At 40.7% G+C, this 20,972-nt stretch overlaps 2 protein-coding genes and 1 long non-coding RNA gene across 4 annotated transcripts; 2 read left to right on the top strand and 1 right to left on the bottom strand.

Annotated features, from left to right (window-relative positions):
- Positions 1-3,942: 3,942 nt before the first annotated feature.
- On the top strand, positions 3,943-6,397 carry LOC121777356 (mediator of RNA polymerase II transcription subunit 21-like). Its single transcript, XM_042174596.1, has 4 exons — positions 3,943-5,149; positions 5,415-5,492; positions 5,693-5,744; positions 6,015-6,397. Exons 1-4 carry the CDS (start codon positions 4,940-4,942, stop codon positions 6,089-6,091), a joined length of 417 nt encoding a protein of 138 aa, XP_042030530.1. The 5' UTR covers positions 3,943-4,939; the 3' UTR covers positions 6,092-6,397.
- Positions 6,398-6,813: 416 nt separating this feature from the next.
- On the bottom strand, positions 6,814-11,152 carry LOC121777207 (polyadenylate-binding protein RBP45-like). 2 transcript variants are annotated; one of them, XM_042174391.1, is made up of 7 exons: positions 10,677-11,152; positions 9,898-10,366; positions 8,105-8,160; positions 7,880-8,010; positions 7,689-7,785; positions 7,415-7,606; positions 6,814-7,085 (listed from the first exon to the last, which is right to left on the bottom strand). In XM_042174391.1, exons 1-7 carry the CDS (start codon positions 11,016-11,018, stop codon positions 7,083-7,085), a joined length of 1,290 nt encoding a protein of 429 aa, XP_042030325.1. In that variant the 5' UTR covers positions 11,019-11,152; the 3' UTR covers positions 6,814-7,082. The 2 variants fall into 2 exon arrangements, with proteins under 2 accessions (XP_042030325.1, XP_042030326.1); XM_042174392.1 differs by having other exon boundaries at positions 7,415-7,600.
- Positions 11,153-13,134: 1,982 nt separating this feature from the next.
- Positions 13,135-14,726, top strand: LOC121777633. The gene is made up of 2 exons (XR_006045545.1): positions 13,135-13,358; positions 14,168-14,726. It is a non-coding gene; the product is annotated as an uncharacterized LOC121777633 (long non-coding RNA).
- Positions 14,727-20,972: the final 6,246 nt, after the last annotated feature.

The following is a 20,972-nucleotide window of genomic DNA, read 5'->3' as shown; positions in this document are numbered from 1 at the left end:
AGTCCTTTTGGTGGAATGGTATGAAGAGGGACATAGTGTCATTCGGCGAGAGATGTTTAGTCTGTCAGCAAGTGAGGATTCTACATCAACGACCGTATGGGAAGTTACAACCACTAGAGATTCCCGAGTGGAAATGGGAACACATCGCCATGGATTTCGTGACCGGGTTGCCAAGGACTCTGAGAGGGAACACCGCCATTTGGGTAATTATAGATCGGCTTACCAAGAGTGCGCATTTCATACCGATTCTTATAAGCTATGGGTCCAACAAACTAGCTCAAATTTACATAAGGGAGATAGTTCGATTGCATGGAGTCCCAGTGACTATCACGTCCGACCGTGACCCGAAATTCACCTCAAGATTTTGGATAAGTCTATAGAAGGAGCTTGGAACCAAATTGAACTTCAGCACGGCATTCCACCCTCAAACCGATGGACAGTCCGAAAGAACGATCCAAACTCTCCAAGATATGCTGAGAGCCGTGGTACTCGACCGAGGAGGAAGTTGGGAGGCAGCACTACCATTGATCGAGCTTGCCTACAACAATAGCTTCCAGGCAACGATAAACATGGCGCCGTATGAGGCATTATACAGAAGAAAGTGTAGATCACCGCTCTACTGGGACGAAGTTGGCGAGAGAAGAATACTTGGACCCGATGCAGTTGAAGAAATGGTAGGAATGGTTCAGAAAATTCATGAAATGATAAAAGAAGCTCAAGACAGACAAAAAAATCATACGCGGATGTCCGACGAACTGATTTACAATTTCAAGCTGGCGACAAGTTTTCCTTAAAGTATCCCCGTCAAAAGGGATAACACGATTCGGCGTCAAGGGCAAATGGAAGCCGCGATTTATTGGGCCTTATGAAATTCTTGAAGGAGTGGGCCCCATTGCATATCGATTGGCGCTACCACCAAACCTTGGAAATGTGCACAACGTTTTCCATGTGTCGCAGTTACGGAAATACATGTTCGACCCAAAGCACGTGATCCGTTTTGAGGAAGTCGCGTTGAATCCAGACTTGAGCTATGAGGAGAGACCCCAATCCATTTTAGACCGAAAGATCCAGAATGTGAGGAATAAACCTGTTGCTTGTGTGAAAGTATTATGGGAAAATCATGGGTATGAAGAAGCCACGTGGGAGAATGAGGATAAGATGATGGAATTGTACCTAGAACTCTTTACTTGAGAGTAACAAATTTCGGGACGAAATTTTTGTTAAGGTTGGTAGGATGTAACGCCCCCGTTTTTCTAAACCTAATTTGTGAACCCTAAATTACTTATGCTTTTAATTTTGCGTAGTCCGTGAATTGATTGTTGGTGAATTAATTGTTGGTGAATTAATTGTTGGTGGACTAGAAGTTGTGAAATAAAATATTATGCGAATTTAAATAATTCCTTTTTGTGAGGAATATTTATTGGACTCGATTCCGTGTTGGATCTGATAAATTGAATAAATAATATAAAGATCCAGTCCGTGATAAATAAATTGTGGACGGCACAATTTAAAATAAAATACAATGGAATGTGAATTAAACTAATCTAATTGAATATCCTCCCGGTTGATTCGATCATCAATCGACATTAATTCAAATATTAAATAAAGATTTTTTCATTGATATTCCTCCTCCGTGATGAGATTTTCCTCCTCCGTGATCTGCAAATAAAATATTAAACAAACCTAATTAATAAATTAAAGTTCAAAAAAAAAGAGGAAAAACGCCTCCACTCCTTTTCCCACGTTATAACCGTTTCCCCACTCCATGAATCTCTCCCATATCTAAACCAAGCCGCCTCCTCTCTATAATACTCCTTCCACAAATCAGATGTCACCCATTTACGCTTCTCTGCAAATCTGCAAGAACTCACAAGAACAAGACTAATTCTTCTCAACCTCTACTCAATCGAACTCAAGAAATCCAGAACTAAAATCAAGGAAAGATTCATCATCTATTCTTTCACAATCTGACTGCAAATCGAAGGTATACACATCTCCCACCCATTTCCAATTTCAATTTCAATTTCAATTTCAATTTCATACTACTGCATCCATACATCACACCCTACTGTTACCAGAATCTGCAATTAACCTCTTAATAGAAGCAACTGAATTAAAGAATCGAACTTTAAGTCACGAAATCAAATCTGGAACTTATCTGCGGGTTAATCGGGGCTGCCGGAGCGGCGACGGCGGTGGGTGCGAGCCGCCCAGCAGCTGCTCGGTCTGGATGTTGCCCGAACGGCAACGGAGCGGGCGAACACGGACACTGCAGCATCGACGCTGCAGCGGCAAATTTAGAGATCTTGCTTTGTTCTTCCTGTGAAAGAAATCGAAGGAGAGAGAGATGGATTTGGGTGTGTGTGCTTCTGAAATCTTCAATTTGAGTGTGTTGCAAATTTGAGAAATTGGGTGAGCTCTTTGAAAAAAATTTGGACGAAATTGAGAGACAGAGAGAGAAGGGGGGGTGTTGAGGAGGATGGACTTTGCTTGGTTGAAGCCGACAGTGCTGGGTTATTTCCTCTCTATATGTATATACTAATATGTATGCATAGATGTGTGTGTATAATGTCAAATTAATAAATGAGAGAGGGAGTACAGAACAGTACATGAAATAAAGGGGAGAGTGAGAAGAGAGAGAGAGAAGCGACGACATTTCCGGAGTAAAGTGTTTCCTCTAATGACTTCTTTTACTAGTTTGTTACTTTGTCTTTTGGGAATATATATAATTTGATGATGATGGTTTCAAAATGGAAGTGGAAACGAGTAAGTGCAATTTTGTAACATGTCCATATTTTAAATTTAACTACTACCTCTTTAATATTATTTTGATGGTTGATTCATACAGTAAGCATGTAGTTATATACGTAGGTATATGTTGAGTATTGGAATATTTATATTGTTTATTCCTTTTATTGGTTACTGTTTTAATTCGGAGTATATTAATTGGTATATGTTGTGAAGGGAGTATGTATGTACGTGTGTTAGTTGGTTTGGGAGTGAAATTGATTTATTTTTCCTTTCTCCTACACCATCTAAATTATTTGGTTTGGACATGTTTCTAATATAATTTGTTGGGGCGTGAGCTGCCGGAATCCATCAAAAACACCTTAGCCTCTAATTGTGGAAAATTAGTAGTCTGGAACGAGGAAAATAATTGGAGACTTAGGATGCATGCATCTTATTCATTTAATTTGAAAGTGTGTTGATTTATGTGTTATATAAATTGTTAAAGGTGAATCATCGCAAGGGAATCGTGATCGCAAGGGAAAGAACGTAATTTCAAATTAAGCACTCGAGGTGGGCTTTCTTTTAAATAAGGACAACGTCCTAAATATTTTATCGATGGAAGTGAAACTGTATTTATCGTGCCGTGATTTGATTTTTTTACGTGCCTATCTGATATGGCTATGTGCCATCGTTATATAAATCGAATTCGGGTCCTCGTAGGGCCGCAAACCCTACTTGGACTAGTGTACACCTATGGTAGATCGTGTGCTAGCGTACGGGCTGGCCGGTCTAGTGGCTTGGTTTGTGGCCACATTCCAAGTCATGTATTGGCAGATATGGCTAACGTCTATGGGAAAATGACTGATCAGTCGACTTTTACAATGGGAAATGATTTTGAGTGCCTCGGGCCTTTCTAAAGCTAAACCCCGGTGGTTACTTATGTATGGCATGATAAATAATATTTTTATTGAAAATGTTTTCGGCGTGAGCCCACTGAGTATATTTTATAGTACTCAGCCCTGCATGTGTTTTCCCTATGTGCAGGTTGAGCGGCGACGAGGATGTGGTGGTGTTGAGCAAGTGAATTTAAGATTATAATTGTCTTTGAACCTTGAGTGTCGTTGTGTCTTCACACATGACGTCACTCTTTCTCTTGGTCGTTTCCGCTGTGACGTTTCGTTTAATTATGTTTCATTTGGGGCCGACAACTTTAATTGTTAGGATAATGGATATTCTGAATTTCTTGTTGGATAATATCAAACTCTTGGTTATTTATTGGGATATTAATTGTGGTCCAACTTGTGTTGAAACCCTAATTCTTTTCGTCCGTGTCATTAAATTCTTTTCATCACGATCGCCCGTATTTAATACCCCTAAAGGGCGGTCGTGACACTAGAGGTCACGTGTTCGATCCCTGGGAGGCGCATCTTGGGGATTTATTTCCCCTGGGGGGTGATGAGTTCACTGGCCTGAACCCAGGAGTGGGGGAGATAGGTTAACTGGTCATGCCCATAATTGGGAAGATAGGTTAACTGGTCTGGGGGAGATAGGTTAACTGGTCATGCCCATAATTGGGAAGATAGGTTAACTGGTCTGGACCCGTGACTGGACTGGCCTGAACCCAGGAGCAGAGGGAGATAGGTTAATTGGTCAGGCCCATAATTGGGAAGATAGGTTAACTGGTCTGGACCCGTGACTAGAGGGAAGGTAGGTGGACCCGTTGGTCCCCTCCAAGACAACGAAGCGCGTCTCGGTGGTAAGACGCTTCACCTCCGACCGTTAGGCCAGGGGTCCGAGTCACTTCGGGGGTAGATGGGGAACCATCGTTGATCCTCCTTTAAAAAAAACTACCCAAACACATACCCGAACCCATAATTTCGAGTTTCGGGTACCCAAAACCCGTCGGGTATTGGGTCGGGGCCGGGTATACCCGAATCCCGCGGATTAAATTTGCAGGCCTAATTTTTTGTGAGAATGAGGATGATGTAATCAATTCGTATGTATATTTAATCATTTATACTATTTTTTTAATTTTCCAATATTCCCTTCCCACTTCTTCTATTTTCCGGCGCACCGCCTTCATTCCGAAACACAACCACAATTGAGTCCAACGGCTGGACCCAATTCGGAACCTTTTCTCAGAATATCTGAAGCTCGTCCACAAAAATTCATTATCAAGATCGGATTTTGAGTGTAATCGGAGGAATAGATGGATATAATATCTCAGTTGCAAGAGCAGGTCAACACTGTCGCATCTCTCGCCTTCAACACATTTGGCACGCTTCAAAGGGACGCGCCGCCGGTTCAGCTATCCCCTAATTACCCCGAGCCTCCCGCTAATCCCCCTGTCGACGACTCCGTTAATCTCGCTGAACAGCCTAAGCTTCTTAGCGCTGAATTGGTCAAAGCAGCCAAACAGGTTTCTTTTGCCTCTATTCACATTGCTGAATTGGCCTGTAATTGGTTTTGTGTAGCTTCAATTAGGGTTTGAAGTAACGTGCTCGGATAGGAATTCAATAATTAGTGATCAAGTAAGAAGAAACAGGATCTAGGGTTCGGGATTTAGAGAATTTGACTGCAATTAGAAAGGGGCATAAGCTTCTAAAGTGTTGAATCTTTTGGTTTAACTCTCTTAAGTCTCATCATTAAATCCCTTTTTGTCTAAAGTCTGCTTCCTTTCACAGTTTGATGCTTTGGTTGCTGCACTTCCATTAGCTGAGGGTGGTGAAGAAGCTCAGCTACAAAGAATAGCTGAACTCCAGGTACGAATTATTTTAACCGTCGAATGTGCAAATCACTACCAAGATTGATTTCACCACACCATCCCACTGTGATGGTAGTATTAAACTGCTTATTACTGTGCGGATCAGGATTGGTACATGTTGATATAGATTAGTATAACTCAACTACTGATGTAGTAGTACTAGACTTGAGCCATACTAATCGGAAGAATCGCTTACAGGCTGAAAATGATGACATTGGGCAGGAGCTTCAAAAGCAACTGGAAGCTGCAGGTAAGATCTTTACTTGTTGATGTCAAGATTTAAGGTTTAATGTTAACCTGCTGTTTCTAAAGACACAAATGGGAAACATGCTTCCATCCTTCGTTTCCATCGCATCAATTACAGTTAGTCTAATTCAGTCGGTTCGTGAACTTGGTTGTCCTGTATGGTACAAAGTCGTGCTTTGCCCGTGCATATGCATATGTTCTATTAATGGATTGGTTTTACTTCTTCAAATACTGGATGCTGAATCTGAAATCAAGAATGTAAATAATGTTGCAGAAAAGGAGCTTAGGCAGGTCCAGGAGTTGTATGGCCAAGCAGTGGATAACTGCTTGAACTTAAAGAAGCCAGACTGAAGTAAAAGGGTAGTGATATTTTGTTGAGGATAATTGCTTTAATGGCCAAGCCCATGACTTCTCTGAAACTGGCTGACACGGCATGAAAGTTTCAGTATTTTCGTTAACAGCTTAGTGCTTGATGCTTTAGGAATAGGGTGTTATTATCCATGAACATGTGCCCCAATGGGACACAATTGATGCCTTGTTATTAATTACTTTGTCCATGTCTCTAATATATGGATATGTCAAGTAGAGATTTTGGTTGTTTTTATTGCAATTGTAAAGGATTTTATGCTTTCACTTATAGAATTGACTTTCGGATTATAGACTGTTTGGATTAGCTTCTGATCTCCTTATACCAAATGAAGAGATTGAGCATGTACACACAATTGAAAATTAAAATAAAATTAAATTAAGTGATTCATTGAAACAAGGACATCAGGGATTGAGCATTTTGTGTGTGTGATTTGCTCTAAAGGGTAGAAAAGAATTGAGTTGATTAACCTCAATCGTATAGGTCATTTCATTAATGTTTTTATTTTGTTTAAGCTGGTAAAAGATAAGACATTAATGTTCTGCCAAATAATGGCATGGAAAAATTAATGAGGAATGAAGTGCAACATAATGAAACGTGGAGAAAAACATATTCTTGCACCAAATTCACATAGAGATCAATAATCTAGGATGAAAATGTCCCGTAGCAAAGAGATAGAAACAAAATGCAGGGCTATCACATCAGATAGACAAAAAAGCAGGGACAACATAGACATGACATTAAGAAAGAAGCATATCCGATCCGATTACAAAGAGAGAAACAAGTTTGGAAGAAAAACAGTGCCAAATTTAGTTCAACTACTCATCCAGTTGAAAACACTATCTAGCCGAAAGAAGTCTTGAACATATTCGGTAACTGCTATAATCACACTAAACCAACAGCCATCTTTGATAGATCTCCACCACTGCTACTGCTGCATCCAGAAGCTGCTGTGCATCCTGTAACTAACACAGATCACTGCAGACAAGAATCTTTATGAATAAATAATGGAAATAACTACTCGACTAACAATTAGGGATGATGCTCTGAGCCCAGACTTTCTTCATCAGATTTCTCAAAAAAAAAAGCAAGCATGGTTTTTTTAGCTCAGTATCAAAAGTGACATCATTGGAAATAAACTGCACAATAATTATGATAGACCTTCCAAAATGTAGAAGGAAAGCAGAGAAAGGTAACTAAAAGTCTAAAATGATGGAAAAAGCCTCATCTAGGTCATCATATCAAATATACTCAATACTTTTAATATATGTGCCTATGAAGCATCATATAATATTTTTAACATGCACCTGTGGTTGTTGCATCATCTGCTGTTGCTGTTGCGGTGGGTAGTTCGCATATCCAGGATATCCTGCATAGTACATATTTGGATCCTGTGCTGCTGGAGCATACCCATAGGTTTCATATCCAGGAGCATATCCATAATACCCACTACCACTACCACTACCACTGCCACTCCACTGATTTGGGTCAACCTGAGGCTGGAAGTTTAGATTGATGAGTGTACTGACAGTAGAAAGATAAACCTAGGATATTGAAATAAGAAAACCAGGTGGAATTAACCTGTTTGTTAGAAGGGCTACGGCCCCACGACAGACGGATACTCTGTCCTCCCAAAGGTGTTCCATTTAGCACCCGAAGTGCATCTTCAGCACAGCTTCTGTTATTATGCATAGAATATGTGAGAAGGCTGGAACCCCTGAATCTGTGACAATTAACCAACAGAAGAAACAGCCAGCAACTTCTCAATTTACCTCTCAGCATATTGGACAAAACCACATCGTTTGCCTACAGGTATCTTTACATGAAGTAACTGCCCATGTTGTCCAAACACCTGCCTTAGGAGCTCATCGTTGACATTGGGGTCCAAATTCCCAATAAAGATCTGTGGAAAGAATAAAAACATTAAAAAAAACTTAAGAACTTTTTTTTGCAGAGGAAGAATATAACATAAATTAATCTTGTCCAAATATACTAACAGTGGTGTTAGTTGGATCATCCTCACTTGGAGTTCCTTGTGAAGTCTGGTACGAGGCTGCATTTTTATAACGATTAATATGGGAAAATTGTATCAGAGAAGGGAGCAGAGCAACAGTGATGTGTTCCCTTAATGCATTATACCAACTACTAGATACGTAAAATTACAATCAAAGAGAGCGTAACTCCAGTATACTATATCACAAAATCTAAAAGCTAAACAAAGTGAACAGTCACTACACCCAATCCAGATATAACAAAACAAACGTTAATTCTACGTTTAGGGCTGAATGAAGTATTTGGTTTATACTTATCCTGTGAATATTTACGCTTATTTGCTCTTTTTGATGAAATTGCAGAAAATGGAGTAACGTGATTGAATATGGACAGAATATAAGGGGAAAAAAAGTCAAGAACAGTAAATCTCTTAGAGATGGTGATAGTGACACTGATAATGAAGATTGTGAAAACAATCAAGCAACATGTATTATTACACTTAAACAGTTTCAAGGCAAACAAGACAGACATAGAGAGAGAAAAAGTACAGGACAACAACAAGGGAGATAGCTTATGCAGAAAACATAGAAACATTGCATCAGATGGAGAAGGTGAGAAAGAATAGGCAATAAAGAGGAATTTGGAGTCCACACCAATTCCACATAACTATAAGCACCATGATGAAATAATGAACCATCAACATAGATTGTCTTGTTAGAGCCTCAACGCAGGCAATACTACACCCCGCCCTGAAGTTGGAAAACTATCTTCATAGCCCAACAATTAATAGGCTTATGTGTATTATATATTTCATGAGAGATAAAAAAAACCTTCAGCCATATCTGGGATTTGAGCAACAATAGAGCAACATAATTTGCTACAATGGAACTGATATAGAAAGAACTTTGTATCCTTTCCTCCTAATGGTGTCAGATTTTGACCTTAAAAAGACTAAAATTGAAAAACAAAAGCAACTGAACCAAGCCAGAAAATAACTAAGCCAATTGTATAAAGTATTAGCTGCTGCACAAACCATTGAAATCTGCGTACTGTAAGCAGTTTCTCTGACCTTAGATCATCGCCCACTCCACATGGCGAGCCTTTTCTAACAGGAGTAGCCACAGTTATAAGTGCTCGGAGAATAGATGGACCCGAAGGAAAAAAAAAAGAAAATCTAATAATCATCTAATGGCACAAAAGAAAGTGGTGCCTGGAGATGAAGAGTAATTAGTGCGGCTGTAACTAAAATTGTAAATCAATAGAAGGCTTCAATAAAAAAGTAATTTGCTGGGAGCTTAGGAAGTAAAAGGACTGCTGGAGGAAAGAAATTGAAATTTGTAGCAAAATTAATGCCTGAAGGAACCAAAAAGTAAAAACATAAATTAAAACTGACCTACACAAAACCAGGCACTAAAAGGGTTATCATTTCAGCTGATATTGGCTCCAGGCCCTTATATGATAGAGCCTCCTGAAACCCTGCTTTGAGACAACCGGAGTTTTTTATGAGATTATGCATGTTTTAATACTTCATAACCTAAAACTTTTAAATACTGGAAGGAAATGACGTCTGTGAGCCCTGCTTATCTTCAAGAAATCAAACAAAGCAACTTAATAGCATTGCTCAACAAAGAGACATCTATACTCCAAATATTCCGAAACAAAATAGCCACCAAAGCATGGGAACTGCCAACTTGAAAACAAACAATCATAGCACGAGAGTGAAAAGATAACAGCAAGAGTGGGTGCAATTTGGTTTGATGATCTAGAGCCATACAAAAGCTTCAAGAGTTATGGATACCTTTGGTCTGACCGCCGCCAACTTTTTGTTTGTTAGCAGCTGGGCCAATTCGCATGGGCCTATTGGAACAGAACCTTCCATTCATCTCAGTCATGGCACGTATCTGTTCACTTTCATCACCAAACCTCACAAATCCATAGCCCTTTGTGCGCCCTGTGACTCTATCTGTTACAACCTTTGCCCCTTTTACTGAAGGATAATTTGCTCTAAATGTTTCTTGAAGCATATAATCAGTGACATCAGACGCCAAATCTCCAACAAAAACTGTGTACTCAGGACCATCATCACGTTTTTCACCAGCACCCATGGATGCCCAATTCAATCTGAAGGTTTGCTCGACATTTGGCATTAGGGCGCCATTATAAGTCTGCAGGTTCCTTTCCGCAGCAGCATGACTGGAAAATTCAATGAAGCCATAACCTTCTGACTGGCCAGATTGCTTGTTGCGGATAACTTTAGCAGAGACCACCTAGAAAAATAAAGAGATTCAATGATTTCTAATGAATGATGAAACAACTCTAAAAAATATCCAGCTACAAAGCTACAGTGCAAGGCAATACTTCCTATACTGAGTATGATTTTGCACAATAACATAAGTAAAACCTGATAAGACCTAACATTTATTAAACCTACCAAATGAGTAAATTAAATGTTTTGCCATTTCACACAATATAAAATTATAAATGATGTCACCAATCCAGCAAAGAGAGGTTAAAAAAGGACTAATTCGAAAGGATAAAAACAGAGCTACCGTTTACATCTTAGTTACGCATCTTTACCTCGCCTGTGGTGCCAAAGCAGCCATACAAATACTGCTCGTCCATCCAGTATTGCAGATCTCCGATCCACAGACTCCGAATTCCATCCTCCGCAATCGCCTGGGGTTGAGCCGCCGGCGCCGCAGCGTACTGCTGCGGATGCTGCGGCGGAACAGCGGGGGCCTGACCTTGCGCTTGCTGATAGTAGTACCCGGCGGCCGGAGGTTGCTGCGGCGGAGGAACCTGGTACTGCGGCTGCTGCGGCATCCACTGCTGAGACGGATGTTGCGGCGGTGGTTGCTGCTGGTATTGCGGCGGAGGAGCCATGGGAGGAGGAACCATGGAGCTAGCCGGCTGCATCATCGTCGTAGGCTTGGATTAGATCGTGGGGAGGAACCCTAATTAGGGAAATTTTGGAGGAGGATGGAAGAGAAGGAAGGAAGGAAGGAAGGAAGCGGCGAGGCGATATACAGATTTTAAAGATGCGGTCTGCGAAAAATAAGCATTATATTATTAATTTCTTATTTAATTTATAATATACCACGTAAAATAAAATAACAAAACTCTATTTATTTTAATTAAGGTAGTATATTTATCTTCGTGAATCATTGTATTCACTATTATCACTAAAATAGTTATGATGTACCATTATTGATATGCATTATTTGAGAGGTAGATTAAATTAATAGGAGTAGCACAAATATAGTGAATATATCATGTCAGTTTTTCCCTTTTCCTTTTTTTTATTTTCTTTCACTGGTTGTCTAAACCTTAATTAATTATAACGATACCGCAACAGTCACGAGATTAGTTTACATTTCATTTAGAAATTAGGACAATCAAAATTGCTAATTGAAGCAAAAAATATTGCTAGCATGAACTCATTAATATTTTTTTTAATCTTTATTATGAGACATCTTCTGGTAAAATAAGGAATCATACTAATCTTATATAAGAAGAATAGAGTTCCTAGAAGCATTAAAGGATAATGGAGTTCCAACATTGGAATATGTATCATGCCTATCTTGTTTCAATACTAGTGTAGTTCCAAGAATACATTTATTATAGGATCTCAAGGGTCACCAACTGTCACGACCCAATTCTTATTAAGGATAACAAGAATGGGGGATTCGCGACTAATTGGGGATTAAAGAAGCGGGGATAGAAAAGGGGTAAAATCTGAAGAACTTGTCGAAGGACAAATGTGATATTACCAAAATAACAGTCGAGTATTTGGTACAATCTCAAAATAGAATGTTTGATATGTCAACTGAATCAGAGTTCAATGATGAAACAATACTATTCTCATTCAACGAAACACAGCGGAATAGGTCCCAACTGAACGACTTCGTGTATGAAGACATGAATCGTCGAGATATCCACAGGCTTATTTAATAGCATCGACTCCGATCAATCTTTTCTCCATCCTGACGTTCAACCTGCACGTTTATAAATACATGCAGGGCTGAGTACAGGAGTACTCAGTGAACACGTGCCGAAAACAAAACATACAATATAAGTTGTCACCCATCCACAGTATCACCCGGGGGTTTTTCTTAAAAGGCCCGAGCATACTAAATTCTTTTGTGATCTTAAAAGTTCGACTGATCAGTCTAAGTTCTTTTGTATTCTGCCATGTCTGAGAATCTAGTGTACCGTGAAGGTGGCCACCTTCAACAGTACCCTCACCGGCCAACCTCTCTAGGATGGCTCACAGCTCTTGTGCACATAATTCCAAATAGGATTTGCGGTCCTATTGGGAACCGAATTCGTTACTAACCTTTTGGCATCGCCAAAAGTCTCGGCATATAGCCCTATCAGACAGGTCTCAAAACAAATATTTTATGGCATGACAACAACTTTAAAAAAGATGATCACATTTTCATTTTTCAGAAAAGATATTTCATACTTCAAAACATTTGCTTTATATCCACACTATAGTGCTGGATATTAAAAGAAAGCACACCTTGTATGCTTATCTTCACTTAAATTCCTCGTTAGGCCTCACTTGCCCTTTACAGTTTTCTCCCTTGAAAAATAGCGTAACACGCTATTTAGTACTTGAACTGTCTTTCTGAAAAGAATGCATGCATTCTATAGGATAGCATCTATCTCTTAGTCTCGGCTTATAGGATTTCTCTTTAAATCCTAACTCGGCTTTACTGCTCTGCAGCACTTAATCATTCTCTTTTACTTCTTTTGGAGAAATTCTATTTTCTCAATAAAAATGGATTCTTAAAATCCCTCCTTAAATTCCTTTTTCTTCGGATTTTTTTCTTAAGGCTTCTTAAGACCTCTTAAGGCCGCCCATTCCAATAAAATCTCTTCGCCCAAAGCTCAAATGAATGACCCCATGGTCCAATTATTAATTTGAGCCCATTTGTTTAATCCCCCCTCGGCCCAGCTTCTTCAAAAAAATTTGGCCCAATCCTCTTTATTTAATTCCAGAGGCCCAAATTACCCATTTTAATTCCAGAGGCCCAGTTAATTCATTTTCAATTGGAGCCCACTCCAATTATATACTCCCTCACATCCATCGAAACCCACTCTCTCTCTCACCTTCTTGTTTCAACTCCTCACAAGAGATGCAGCGGCTCTCTCCTCCGGCTCCCCCTCCCATCTCCGTTCTCTTCTCGACCTCCGGCGAGATCGCCTTAGGTGCTCTCGATTTCTCCCGAATCGGACTCCTCTCTCTCCAATTAGGTGTTCCCCCTTTTACTCGTTCCTTTCGTGATTACAATTGTTCTTGATTTGTTGGGGAATTGAGCACTAGTTGTGCGGAAGACTGTGAAGTTCTTGATTTGGCAGCCCCTAATGCTACGTGATAGATTAATTGTTGAGCATTGTTGATCTTGTTGTGCTATGGTGTGGGGGTCCTATTGAGTCTAAGTTCTTGAGCATGGTTCTAGCGTGATGCAAAGAGGGTGTTGTTGAGGGGATTACCTTGTTCGGTGATTTTCAGTTGTGGGGTTGCTCCTATCCCGTTGCCTCTGCCTCGCTCGTTTCCCCTCCGTCGTCCTTGCCGAAAATTCTTATGTGTGGTTTGTGAGGAATGGTGGAGGGGAAAGTGGAGGTGGTGAGGCTGCTTATATAGCCCTAGAATGTTGGCATTTTGTGCCAGATTTTTGGAGATTGATACTTCTAATTTGGGGCTGCATACCTAGCTCCTTTTGGGTTCTATGAGTATGTTGATTCATACTAGAATGGTGAAATTTTGGGGAGCAAGAATCCCTTCTCTTGGCTGTTGTATTGGCCTCGGTTGGTGGGAATGAGTACCTGATCCTCATTCCTTCTTGAGGATGTACAGTGAGCTCATTTCACCTATGCTCTTGGTCTTGGCTCCTATTTTGTGTAAGATGGGGATGTGATAACATGGCTGCCTCCCTTGCCAAGGGGGCAGCTTTTCGGCTGTTCCTACTCAGCCTAGTTCCTCAACATGCTTAATTGAGCTTGCCTTCTTTCCCCTTTATTTGTGAGTTCCAAACTAACTCCTTTTGGTGTAAACTTTGTAGGTGTAAGTAGGCTGCCATTTCCTTGGAGCTTTTGGGACCGGAAATCGAGAAGAAGAAGGAGGGAAAGAGTAGAGGAGAATCTTGCTACACCACTTGCCTTGTTTCATTGCTAAGTTTAGCAAATGTTGGAGCATTAGTTTTAGAGTAGCTTATTGACTAAGCTCTAGTTAGACCAGTGTTGTTAAAATCGCGCCCCGAGAGCGCTTGGGTCGCGGGTCGCAAGGGTCGAGACCGACGTCGCCCCATTGTGGGTAGGTGGGTCGAGATTCAGGGGTCGCCGTCGGGGCGGCTGAGGCGGCTGGGTCGAGCGGCTGGGGCGAGCGACTGGAAGAAGAAGATCCTCGGCCATGGCTGCTCAGAAATGGGTCTGTGACTCTGTGAGAATGAAGAGAGAAGAAGGGATGTGAATGAAGAGAGAAGAAGGGGGGTTTACCGAGACAAAAAATTTTAAAAGTAAAGTAGGCAGAAGCTATAGCTAGGGCTTCTAGGACCTATAAAAGTTAATAATCATTTTCTTCCACTTTCATTTTTTAATATTAGTATTAATATTGGTTGTCAAGATTCTTTATTCTTTAAATATGATTAGTTCCTATTTAAATAAAAAATACCTTTAATTACCAATCAAAATTACATTCAAATCTAATTAAATATATTGAGATGTTCTAATTAAATTAAATATATGTTCATTTTTATTTAACTATATAACTAATTTCTTAGAGAATTGCAGCTGCGCTTTATCTATTTGTTTAATTTAAAATTACATTTTATAAATTACTATATTAATTTGAGAATTATAATTAAATTTATTAATTTTGCATCTAAATAGTTATAAATTTAGGTTTTAATTTGTAATTTATGATTTTTTGAATATGAGTGGAGATTTATTGATTTTCATTATTTATTATAAACATTAGAGCAATATATTTATTTTATTTAATATTAAAAGGCAAAAAAATTAACCTAGCTTTGTGGGTCTCTCGACCCCGTCGACCCGCGACCCGAATTTTCACCTCATCGACCCGATGCGCCCCGCGACCCTAACAACACTGAGTTAGACACTAGTTAGTGTTGTCCCTCTCAAGATGTAGTGTAGGATAGTTTGTAGTTTGACCTCATTGTGCGGAAAACGAGGCATGTAATATTTGTATTTGATTTTCTCCAATAAATTCCAATAGTCATTTATTTCAACATTGCTATTGAAATATGAATATTTGTTGCACTTAAATTTTCCTTCTCAACCAAATACTTAATTTGATCTGACGTCGGGAATTACAACGAAAAATTTCACGCTCTCAAAGTGAGAATTAATCGAGCTCATAATCCGACTTAATCATAAATAAGGGGATTAAAAATCCGGGGCGTCACACCAACATCCCTATATATACATGGGTGTTGAGTACCATTCCATAATTCAATTCAATACAATAATGTTCCCCTATTGCTTTCTTCTCTAAATATGTTGTCTGTACCATTTAACATGGTATCAGAGCGGGTTTAGACTCAGATAAGGTATCATCATCGTCCTTGATACCTTTCTCGACCATTTCCTGTTTTTTTTGTTTTTTCCTTTTTCTGCTATACCTGTAACCATAAGTAGGGGTGTCGAAACGGGTAGCGGGTAATGGGTAATCCCAAACCCGACCCGTTACCCGCCGGGTATCGGGTACCCGTTACCCGGTGGAATCGAGAAATGGGACGGGGTCGGGTATAATAATTTTGGGTTTTGCAGATATCGGGTATCCCGATACCCAACCGGGTAATCCCGATAGTCCCGAAAATACCCGATATATATTGATATTTTTTTATTTTTTATTTTAATACTTGCTCTTCATGATGTAATTTTTTTAAGATTTTAATATTTTAAAAAGCATAAAAAGTTTTAAGTGAGACTATTACATTCATCAAGTAGTATTTTTAAAAAAACATCTAAAATATACAAATATTATTTAAAAAAGAAGATTTCAAAAAAAAATGTTTCGGGTCGGGTACCCGCGGTGTCGGGTATCGGGGAATACCCAACTAAATGCGGGACGGGTACACGCGGTGTCGGGTGCGGGTACACGCGGGTACCCGTCTCTCACGTCACCGGAGTGTCTCCTCTCCCACCGCGAACCGATCCAGCCTTCATATAGTGGCAACAAGCCGATCACTGTGTGATCACTTGGTTAATACAAAACATCGAGCCTCGACTGGTCAGTCGAGTTTCACAACATCCGACGGCGAAGCATATCTGGGATGCGTTGGCCGTCACATATGGGAGCGGAAAGATAAAATCCAGGTGTATGATCTTCAGTTCAAAGCAACCACACTGAGACAAGGAAGCAGTTCATTAGAAGAAATACGGAACCGGTTGGGAGAGATCTGGATTTCAATCGACCAAAAACAGACGAACCCAATGAAATGTCCAGAGGATATAGAGATTCATAACAAATTCATACAAGATCAGAGAGTATGTCAGTTTCTCTATGCAATTGATAGCAAATATGAAACAACCAAGAGGGATATACTGAAAATGGACCCGCTTCCCTCCGTCGACTATGCGTATAACCTGATTCAGCAGGAGGAGACACGACTCCGAGTATTACAACATACAAACACTGGCGGAGCAGCTGCCACGGATGGAATCGGAACCGACCTCGCCATCCGAGGGTGGCAGAACCCTACCAACGGCTCTCGGGGTGGCGGTCGCGGCGGCAGCAATGGCAGAAATCGGCGGAGTGATGAAGAAGACAAGTCAAAATTGGTGTGTTCCTACTGCAAACGGAAAAGACACACAAAAGATTCATGCTCTGAACTAATTGGGTATCCAGATTGGTAGGAAGAGAAGCACGGCAAGTCGCCGCAACCGCAAACACCCTGGAACCGTGGCGGGCACGTCGCCGCAACAAATGGAGGCGACGGAGGCAACGGCGTGCAGGGGGTCGCGCAAACCGCCGGTGCTGTCCAGCCAGGAGGAAGGACCGGAAATGAAGCTGCTCAGCCGGCGAACACAACCGGAGCAGCAAACTTCGTTGCCGGCGGAAGTGGGAATGTAATTCGCGATTGGAGTGAAGAATTGACGAGGGAAGAGGCGGCGCCCGATTCAGGTAGATTAGGGTTAGGGGCTCTTTTATTAGAAGCCCCCAAATCTTTGGGAAATTGCAGGTTTTACCCCACCAAAATTCTCAGCCTCAATTACCCCCAAAAATTTATCAGAAATTGCAAAATGTACCCCACAAAAATATTTTTGCCCAATTAGCCCCCAAATATCTTGAAAATTCCATAATTTCCCAAACTACTTGCCCAAATCGATTTCAGCCCCTCGAGAAGCTTGGAGTTGCGTGTGGAGTATCTAATGACAATGAAAAAAATGATAAATGAATTTTTTACTATGGGGCAACCGATACCATAACATATGATGCCTCAGACCTTACCAACCTTCAGAAACCTCTAAAATCTCATATCCAAAATGCCAATGGAGAATTTACAGTGGTTGAGGAGGCTGGAACTGTTAACATTTCCCCAACTTTGCAGTTATCAAATTGTCTCTATATTCCTTCGATGTCTCATAAGTTATTATCCATTAGTCATGTCACAAAGGAATTGAATTGTACGTTACTAATGCAGCCACAATTTTGTCTGTTGCAGGATATCCGAACCGGGGAGATAATTGGGCGTGGCACTGAACGTGATGGGCTTTACTATGTGGATGAGATAGCTCAAAAAGGGACTGCCATGTTAACTCACGGATCAGCTGACCGGAAAGCTTGGCTTTGGCATCGGCGCTTGGGTCATCCATCTATCGGTTACTTAAAATTGTTATTTCCTAGTATTATTCCTAAGCATGACATGTACTGTGAAACTTGTCTTTTATCCAAAAGTCATCGGAACTCTTACCCATTAAGTAATACTCGCGTTGACACCCTGTTTGCCTTAGTACACTCTGATGTTTGGGGGCCCGCACCAGTTATTGGGGGACAAGATTTTCGATATTACTTAGTTTTTGTGGATGATTGCACTCGCATAACTTGGATATATTTTATGAAACAAAAATCTGAAGTTTTGTCACACTTTACCCATTTCTATAATCATATCCAAACTCAGTTTCACAAAACCATTCAGGTCATTCGGTCAGATAATTGGGGGGGAGGGGGAGTTCGTTAACTCTAACATGAAACAATTCTTCCAAAACAAAGGGCTTATACACCAAACCCCATGTGCTCATACTCCGGAACAAAACGGTATGGCTAAAACGAAAAATCAATCTCTCCTTGAAATGACTCGTTCTATGCTTATAGAGTCAAAAGCCCCGAAACACTTCTGGCCAGAAGCCATTGCCACCTCAACCTATCTCTTAAACCGATTGCCCACAAGTATTCTCAAACACAAAACTCCCCTACAAGTCTTGTCCACCTTCACAAAAATTCCTCCGCCCTTGACTCTTGAACCTCGCGTCTTCAGATGCTCCGTTTTTGTCCACATTCCTAAACATGAAAGAACTAAACTATCCCCATGCACTATTAAATGCGTATTTGTAGGATATGGGGTAAATCAAAGGGGTATAGGTGTTTCGATCCAAAGTCCAACCGGATGTTTGTTACAATGAACTGCAAATTTCTTGAAACTGAGTACTTTTTTACCCATCTTAGCGGTCAGGGGGAGAGTAATGTTAGAGCATCATTAACTCCGGCCCGGTTTCAGTCCCCAAGTCCCCTCCACGTCATCATTCTTCTATAGTTGCGGCCCAGGCCCCAACTGCTCTAACCCTGCAGGCCACAACCCGGGCCGCAACTAATAAATGACACTGTTCACAACTTCGACCTATTTTACGTGTAAAAATTGAAAACGTTGAACAATTATAACACGAGAAATTTATTCTTAATTCAAAAATAATAAATTATAAACTAAAAAACTAAAAATTATAACATAAAAAAATGCAAAAAAATAAAAAATTAGAAAAGTCCTTCCGTCGACTGTCGCCCCTCTTTCTCTCCCTCTCCCTCTTCTTCATCTTCCCCCCTCTTCTTCCTCTTCCAAATGCAAAAGAAATCAGAAAATTGGGCTCCGTCGCCCCTCTCCCTCATCTTCCTCTTCCTCCCTCTTTTTCCTCCTCCAAATGCAAAAATTGCAGCTCCGTCACGGCCCCTCTCCCTCCATCGCTGGGCCGGGCCAGACCCCGGGACCGGCCTGGGCTAGAAATCTGTCTCCTCCAACGCGCGTCTCGGGCCGGGACTCGTGATTTGCGACCCGACCTATCGCGCTAATGATGCCCTTAGGGATAACAATGATACAGACCCGCTAAGTTGGATCTTAATGCCACTGCCAACGCCAAGCAATCCTGATGCGGATCTAACAGAGAAAACAATAAGCAATTCCGCTGAGCAAGTCTCTGATGTGGTAGAGTCCATTGTGGAAGGTGACATCGCCTCAAATATTTCTCCGTTAAGGTTATCCAATGTAAGTACTCCTGCGGATACAGATAATTGTTTGGCTAACACTGTAAGTGCAGAAGAAAATTCAATTGAGGCCGAAGAAAGGGAAATCGAGGAAGTCAAGGTCGAAGGAGTTGACCCTGACACTGGGAGATACATACTTCCACTAGGGTCAAACAGAAGTGTTCGACCCAAAAGGTATACACCAGAAAGGATTGACAAGAAAAAACGATACTCTATTGTGAACCTAGCTAAAGGCCATTTATCAGAGATGGCTCGGGCTTTTGAGAATGCAATATATAAAGAAGAAGAAATACCACTGACATGGGAAGAAGCTATGAAATACAAGCATTGGAGTGAAGCAATGAAGAAAGAGATTGATGCACTGATTCGAAACCACATGGGAGAAATGTGCTCTACCAGAAGGGAAGCTACCAGGGGGTTATCGATGGGTCTTCACTATCAAAAGAAAACCTGATGGCTCGATAGAAAGGTACAAGGCACGACTTGTCGCAAAAGGCTATACTTAGACATATGGAGTTGACTATTCTGAGACCTTCTCTCCAGTAGCTAAGATGAACACTGTTTGGGTATTGCTATCTATTGTTGCTAATAGGGACTGGCCATTACATCAGTTTGATGTGACGAATGCCTTCCTACATGGAGAGTTGGAGAAGAAAGAAGAAGTTTACATGGAGGCACCTCCAGGTTTTGCAACAGATTTTAAAGAATGTGAAGGGTGCCGATTGAGGAAGACCTTGTATGGATTGAAGCAATCTCCAAGAGTATGGTTTGAGAAGTTTGCTGGGGCAATGATTAGCTATGGATATACACAGAGCAATTCAGACCATACGCTATTTTTTAAGAAGCAGGATGATAAGATCACATGTTTAATCATATATGTTGATGACATGATTATTACAGGTGACGACCTAGAAGAGATTGAGGAATTAAAGAAAAATCTTTTTCAGGAATTTGAGATGAAGGACTTGGGGAATCTCAAGTACTTTCTTGGGATTGAAGTGCTAAGGTCAACTAAAGGAATTTTTCTGCGACAAAGGAAGTATATTTTGGACATCCTAGCAGAGACTGACCTACTAGAATGTAAACCAGCAGACACTCCTCTAGCAGTTAACCACGGATTACTAATCAGAGAAAGAGCCAAGTTGGCTGGCCGTAGTCGATATCAGTGACTAGTCGGAAAACTCATATATCTTTTGCACACTAGGCCAGATATTGCCTATGCAGTTGGGGTCATAAGTCAGTTCATGCATAAACCGCAGACAAATCACATGGAGGCAACACTTAGGATTTGTAGGTATTTGAAGGGAACTCCAGGGCATGGAGTGTTGTTCGCCAAAAATGGGCATCTTGAGATTCATGGTTATACAGAT

Source organism: Salvia splendens, chromosome 18 (genome assembly GCF_004379255.2).
Source record: "Salvia splendens isolate huo1 chromosome 18, SspV2, whole genome shotgun sequence".
Lineage (NCBI taxonomy): Eukaryota > Viridiplantae > Streptophyta > Magnoliopsida > Lamiales > Lamiaceae > Salvia > Salvia splendens.
The sequence above is the reverse complement of the archived record's forward strand: the minus strand, read 5'-3'. Positions and strand labels throughout refer to the sequence as shown.

Excerpts from the sequence above, each read along its gene's own strand:
- LOC121777356 (XM_042174596.1), top strand. The coding sequence starts at position 4,940 with ATGGATATAATATCTCAGTTGCAAGAGCAGGTCAACACTGTCGCATCT. Across the intron at positions 5,150-5,414 it reads TGGTCAAAGCAGCCAAACAG|TTTGATGCTTTGGTTGCTGC; the intron begins GTTTCTTTTGCC and ends TTCCTTTCACAG. Across the intron at positions 5,493-5,692 it reads AAAGAATAGCTGAACTCCAG|GCTGAAAATGATGACATTGG; the intron begins GTACGAATTATT and ends AATCGCTTACAG.
- LOC121777207 (XM_042174391.1), bottom strand. The coding sequence starts at position 11,018 with ATGATGCAGCCGGCTAGCTCCATGGTTCCTCCTCCCATGGCTCCTCCG. Across the intron at positions 10,367-10,676 it reads GCTTTGGCACCACAGGCGAG|GTGGTCTCTGCTAAAGTTAT; the intron begins GTAAAGATGCGT and ends TTATTTTTCTAG. Across the intron at positions 8,011-8,104 it reads ATGATCCAACTAACACCACT|ATCTTTATTGGGAATTTGGA; the intron begins GTTAGTATATTT and ends TTCTTTCCACAG.